This window comes from Nestor notabilis, unplaced genomic scaffold, assembly GCF_000696875.1.
Source record: "Nestor notabilis isolate BGI_N333 unplaced genomic scaffold, ASM69687v1 scaffold9500, whole genome shotgun sequence".
Lineage (NCBI taxonomy): Eukaryota > Metazoa > Chordata > Aves > Psittaciformes > Psittacidae > Nestor > Nestor notabilis.
This window is the reverse complement of record NW_009911812.1, coordinates 21,464-28,385: the sequence shown is the minus strand read 5'-3', so window position 1 is coordinate 28,385 and position 6,922 is coordinate 21,464. Positions and strand designations below refer to the sequence as shown.

Sequence of the window (6,922 nt, the reverse complement as noted above, 5' to 3'; positions counted from 1 at the left end):
CGATGGCCCTCTTTCCCCCACACTTGCGCATCCTGTGAGGAAGCCCACTGGACCATCCTTCAGAGCACACCCACATCATTCCTAAGTCAGGTTTACTAAGGATGCAATCGGTATTTGCACATGGTATTGGTGAACAGAGGTCTTTGCCATTGCATGAGCTACTTCTAAGGAAGCTTTCCAGAGAAAAACCCTACTGAAACTGCCAGGAGGCTCAGTTTCAATCCTGCCTTTGTTCTCCATCTATCTGTATTGATCTCCACCGAAAGGCAAGTCCAAGGAACTAAAATCCAATAGACCTGTTTCTCTATTAGAAAGCCCATCTGCCAGCTGCAGTGACTTATGTTATCTATTGCAAAGTATTTTGTCACCAACATGAGCTTTCTGGGAAATAGGCCTGCCAGAGAAATTGAACCCGATGCCACTGAAAGTAACCCTGTCATGGACATTAGCCCAGAAGCAGCCACAGGAACATCCACTACTCAGTGCTCCACACCCCAAATCCTGCCTGAGCCTCCCCGTATCCTGTTGGGGTTCCCAGAATGAAAGGTGGGAACTGTCTGATGCCACACAAAGAAAAGAGCAAAGACCAACGGTACCAAAGAAGCTCAAGGAACTGCCATTTCTTAAATAACAATGCCCAGGTGGTCCCAGGGAATGGACTGCACCTCCTCTACACCCCTAAGGAAAACTCTGGGGTGTTTGCCAGGCTGAGCTGGATGGGAAAAGTCTACAGAGCCCAAGGCTGTTACGAGTAACGCTGAAGGCTGGAGGACACAGGAGTCAAGTCTGGGAGCGCTCCAGTGCCATGGGAGACACCAACCCACCCCTTTCCCATGCTCTTGCCTGCCTGGAAAACCCAAGCTATCACAGGTTGGACTTCTGCACCAGGAACTCACAAAAGAAACACCTTAAGCAGGCAATAAATGAATACAAGAATTTGTGTAGCAAAGACTTGGAGCCAGGTGAGTGCTCAAAGCTTTTAGCCTGGAAATATGAAGAGGAACCTGTGAAGAGGGGAGCAAGTGCATGAATCAATCCTCAGACAGGACTACAGGCAAAGCTCATCCCATAGATACAAACCAAGCAGGTTTGTTGTCCCCCTCCAGGCCCAAAAGCCTCAGACCTGAGCACCAGTGGGACAGCACCAGATCAGCTACAACTAAGCAACCCACCTTTAGTTTGAGCAACTGGAATAATCTGGCTCTTGGTTTGGACCAGGTTGGACACGAGGGCTTGGAGCAACCTGCTCTGGTGGACGGTGTCCCTGCCCATGGCAGGGGGTTAGAACTGGATGAGCTTTAAGGTCCCTCTCAACACAAACCAGGCTGGGATTCTAAGACCAGCACAAAGGAAAGGCTGAGACATGACTCAGCTTCTTGCAGTTCTATTAAACCCTTCCTCTAAACACAAACACAAGCCACGAGTGAGATGGCTCCTGGGACAGAAGCGCACCCGAACTGCTGCTGCTGCTGTTGAAATGAGCAGCAAAACACGAAAGCAACAGATCAAGTCACAGCTAATAAGTTACACGAAGGTAAATTACAACCCATAGCATGTCTCCCCGAGTGTAGCCAGCTCCTCTAAGCAGTCTTTTATCCCATGGTTTTCTTTTATGCCAAGAGGTTTGCTTTTCAAAGAGATATTAGCCCAGATTAAAACCACTAAAAAGACAGCAAAAGAAAAAGAAGCAGGTGATGATTAAGCAACAGGCTCAAAGTGTGTGGCTGTGAGATAACGAACATCTCAGGGGCACATTGCTGCATCCCTCCAACAACCCAGGAAACACGTTATCACTCAGAAACACAACCTGCAACAAACACAAACAAAAGCAGCTTCCAAAAGAAAACCTTTACCAAGTGTAATGTGCAGCTCCAGGGAAAAGGGGGTTCAATCTACAACTCCCAAAGCTTGTTCCTTCAAGGCTGGATCTTTTTTCCCCTCCATTACATTAGTATTTTTTATCTATTTACAGCTCAGATATAAAGAATCAGACTGTGTTTGTTACCTTGAATCTCTCATTGCCCACTTTCATGTTGCGCAGTGTTATTGTACATACCACATAACAACAAAGCTAAGTAAGAGCAAGAAGTGTCTAACACGTCTTCAGAAGCAGTTTGTTCCAGTCTGAAAGCTACAAGACACCAAAAGGGCTTGATCCTGTCTGTGTAACTGGTTAGTGGTCTTCCTGATGGGCAAACACCAGCGAGGGTGCACAGGACATGCAGTTACCTCTGCCCCTGGGCCTAATTCTAAAACTGCAAGTTGACTTGGAAAACCCAGATGTTTTCTACTATTTGGTTGGGGAACATGCTTTGCTCTTCATTACCCACACACATCTGTATTTCCTTCTCACATCTCTGTGAAGTGCTCCCTGAAAAACCTACCCAGAACCCCACAGCAGCCCTGAGCATCTATCAACTTTCCCAGAAGCTGCTTCTGGTAACCCACGGGGGTATGACACAGACTGGTTTGCACAGAATGACAGCCTGGTTTGGGTTGGAAGGGACTTTAAAGCTCATCTAGTTCTAAGCCCCAGCCATGGGCAGGGACACCTTCCATTAGACCAGGCTGCTCAGAACCACATCCAGCCTGGCCTTGAATGTCTCCAGGGATGGTGCATCCAGCATCTCTCTGGGCAACCTGTGGCTTTTACCAATGAGGTTTTTACCTCTGGGAAACCCGTACCATTTTACCACCCTCATTGTAAAAAATTTCTTCTTCACATCCAACCTGAATCTCCCTCTTCTAGTTGAAAACCATCACCCCTCGTCCTAAAGTCACAGCTGCACAAGCCCATCCTCTGCTTGACACCAGCGCTTGATCCTCCAGGATTCATCTCTAAATCTTAGTGCTCATGAGAAACTATTTTCCTGTCATTATTTCCCTGCAGAAGCTAAATCTATATATTATGATGATGTTGTTTGTAATATCCACAGTTTCAACTATATGATGTTGCTATTGCTGCTGACAATTATTTCCTACCATTAGTGGGAACTATATGACAATGTTATTGCCATTAATAATTCTTTGCTGTCACTGAAGCTCCTTGATGATGCAGAGAGTGAATGCATGGGTCCCAGAGATATGCTCTGGTTTGTAACATTTCTTTTATGTGAGAAAACTAGATTATTACATGCTTGGGAGGAGCTCTCCATAAGCATCTGCCAAGCAACCTCATTATCTTCCTTCAAATCTCTTCTTACAAAAACCTTATTTTTCATGATGCCTACAAAGATTCAACGGCACAGTACTGACATTATTAACCCTAACAGATAGTAGCATCACCTCATTTCCTACACCCAGTCTCCCCGTGTACTTCCATTGCAAGGTTTCTGAGGACACAGCCGTGTTGGTGTTGTACAACCCCCAACACAACCCAGGCCCATCACTCAGGACCTTGGCTGTTCACAATCCCAATGCAATGACTGCATCCTCTTAGTGGGATGCAGAGCGCACATTGCCCAGGTGTGCCAGCAGATTGGGATTTTCCCACCTCCTGCACATGACGGAGGAATTAGTCCCTCAGTTTGGATCATCTCACTAGCTAGGTGGGTGCCACAGAGTGCTCCAACACAACCCAGGCAGCTTGGTCCAGCTGCAGACACAGGTACAAGGAAGGAATCCTAGAGCTGGAAGTGCTTGAACACACTACAAGCTTTGGCCACCCATCTCACCACCCTGCCACCATCCAGCCCCACCACCAGACCCCACCAGCACTGACCCAGTCTTCCCAGCAAGCCTCAAGGGAAGACAGTGCCCTGCAATCTCAGCAGTGGATAAAGAGATTTCAGTCTGCATCCTCACTGCCAGCTGCAATCTCAGCTTACTGTGGGGGTGATGTCTTTTGAAAGAACTTGTTTCCTTGTCCCAGCCCCTTCAGTAGTGTCTACAGAGCACTTAATGTCAGCCTCATTGCTGCACACTAAGCAATAGGTAGAGGCTGTTTAGAAACATATTTCTTTGTGCATGGCAATGAGAAGCTCAATAATTACAACCAATGGGTTCTCTTTAAAAGAGTGTTCTTCTCTTTACCCCATTGATACGGTAAAATTTGGAGAAGGAGCATCTAATTTTGGTATTTCAAACCCTCCAAGTACTGGGCAATGCTACATATTGCAGAAACACATCACCTGCTCTTCCTCTTCACTAGCCAAATAGTTCCAGCTCTGAAATCCCACAGCTTCACTGGTGCCCATCATCCAGGCTTCTGCACTAGAGCTGCTGTGATTTCCATCAGCTGAGGAGCTGCCCTCCTGTTTCTTTTACTGGTAATTATAATTCATCAGCTTTCTGTAGTGCTCATTACTGTGGTATTTGAGTGCCTATTTTTGCAGGCTTGAATAGCTTGCTGTACACCATCTCATCTCACTGCAGACAGACAAGCAACCTCTCCAGGCTCCCTCTGGAAATGAGCTCTCCACGTGCTGCACCTTCCCTGTTCTTCCCTTCTCATCACAGCATCCACAGCATATAATATTTTAAAACAATACTGAAAGCGTGCAGTACAAATAATGAAGACAGCAATCAAAATAACTGTCTGTTGTTCCTTACAAGGATTTCAACTACCCTAATGACATTATCCAACTGAATATTAGAGAGACTTGGAATCCAAGTGCAAAAATGCTTCCACGTGAAACCACCTCCTGCACCTTTGTGGTACCAAAAGCCAGCAGAGAAGGTATTGCAACAGCAACTGAGAGCAGACTAAACCAAACAACACACATGTCTCATGTAAGAAACCAAACACCCCCTCCACATTTTCTCATGGCCTCACTTGAGCAGGTTGGGTGGGTTTGTTTCCTTGTCTTGTTCTTTACTTTCCCTTTTCATATCAAAACCATAATATAAGAGGCAGGAGGAACTCTACAGGGTCCAAGCCCTTTACAAAGCCTGGGACATTATTTTGCAGATAAGGAAACCAAGGCACACAGAGAAAAAAAAAAACCCATCTCATTTAACACCACTGCAAGGGGCTAAAGGCTCCTGGTTCCTGTCCCTCAGCTCTGTGGTAAATGCTTAGACTTGCATCTCTGCAACAAATCGAAGTATTATTATGAGAAACAAGGATACACATGAAACCAGGACTTCCGAATGCTACCATGAAGAGAAAGATGACTTTCTGGTCTCCTTTAGCCTTCTGGCTTTAGCTACACGTTCAAGCAGCAATCATCTCAGATTTTAACTTTGTTTTGATCCTGATCCTTTTTTGCTACAGAAGCTGGAGAAACTGGTGTGCCAGCCAGAACACCTACCACCTCACACTGTGTGCCTCCCAGCAGTATCACCACTCCCAAAGAATCCCAGACTGGTTTGGACTGGAAAGGATCTTAAAGCTCATCTAGCTTCAACCCCCTCCCCCGTGCAGGGACACCTTACAATAGAGTAGGTTGCTCCAAACCCTCATATCCAGCCTGGCCTCGAACACTGCCAGGGATGGGGCAGCCACAGCTTCTCTGGGCACCCTGTGCCAGTGCCTCAGCACCCTCACAGGGAAGAGCTTCTGCCTTAGAGCTCATCTCAATCTCCCCTCTGGCAGGTTAAAGCCATTCCCCTTGTCCTGTCCCTGCAGAACCTTGTCCAAAGCCCCTCTCCAGGTTTCTTGTAGCCCCTTTAGACACTGAAAGTTGCTCTAAGGTCTCCTCAGAGCCTTCTCTTCTCCAGGCTGAGCAATCCCAGCTCTCTCAGCCTCTTTTCATGCACGACTCCTCCAGGACATTTTAAGGAATTCAGCACCCTCGTGGTGCTTTGGAGATCTGAGACCCCAGCATCACTAACCTTCATCACTGTTGTCATCCACAAGGATAATCTCCTTCAGCAAGTGAGCTGGCGTGTGATTAACCGCACTGTGCACTGATCGCAGGATAACAGAGAGCGCTTCGTTCACGAAGATGAAGATGATGGAGATCTGGGGTAGGTCCTTGCCATATTTCAGCTCTTTGCACCTGTAGTACGAAGGGCAGAGAGAGAGAGACAGGGTTAGCAGAGCACAGAGAGCAGCACACATTTAATACCCAGTGCATGACGATGGTGACACCTCACAGCTTTGCAGAGCCACGTGTTAGAGCTGCCTGTGCTGAGTTCCAGTTGCCTAGGACACAACAGCAGCATCAGAAAGCATCCTCCGGGCTCAGAGCACCAAGGGCATGGTGCAAATCCAGATTTCATTTAGCTGAGGTTGTGTTCACACAGCTGTGTGGTTTGTCTGTGGGGATGTAAGAAAAAGCAGCCTCCGGAGGAGATAAAATGGCTTTACCATTTCAAGTGAAACTCCACATTCCTATTCTGTTTTAAGATTGACAGGAGCTCAGAAACGAGCCTTGTTCTTAAACAGCACTTGAGAATTTTCTTCCCATTCACTTTGGAATGAAAGAAATATGAAATGGCCCTTGGTTAAACAGCCTCAATAAATGTTTTAACTCTCTTTGCAGCTACTTCTGAATGCATGCCTGCGTCTGACGTACCCCAGCAGAGCTTTGCCTTTAACTGCTGTCTTTGTACTTCACAGCCAGGATAGGTTAAAAACAAAAACTTTTCATCATCTCACTGGCTTTCAGGAGTAGTTGCTTAACTTGAGCAGGTTTTATGGCTGGGTATCTGCTTAGACACATCAGAGCAGAACAAAAGCGGAGGTTGCTTTTAGATCACCTACCAGCCAAACTCCATCCCTGGCAAGCAACAGGTTCATATTTCATCAACACAACCAACCTCGAGACCAAGGACACCATGGAGCAGAACCAAGGTAGCTCTAAGTGAAAGAGCTCCTCCAAGTAACCCACAGCTCTCCAAGGAGCACACATAACTCCCAGTGAGATACAGATGTTGGTTTAATCCCACCTTTCACCCTAACCACAAACCTGAGCTTAATGAAGTACTTGCAGGAAGCAAACAGGGCATCTTTTAACTACTTGAAACAATTAAACCA

At 46.6% G+C, this 6,922-nt stretch overlaps 1 protein-coding gene across 1 annotated transcript in view; it reads right to left on the bottom strand.

The window, feature by feature from the left end:
* WBSCR17 (Williams-Beuren syndrome chromosome region 17) overlaps window positions 1-6,922 on the bottom strand; it is a gene marked incomplete at both ends in the record, with an annotated part of 131,469 nt that overhangs the window by 105,839 nt on the left and 18,708 nt on the right. Inside the window, one exon of the mRNA XM_010016546.1 lies at window positions 5,776-5,942. Within this exon, the coding sequence (XP_010014848.1) occupies window positions 5,776-5,942 (167 nt within the window). The remainder of the gene's footprint in view (window positions 1-5,775; window positions 5,943-6,922) is intronic.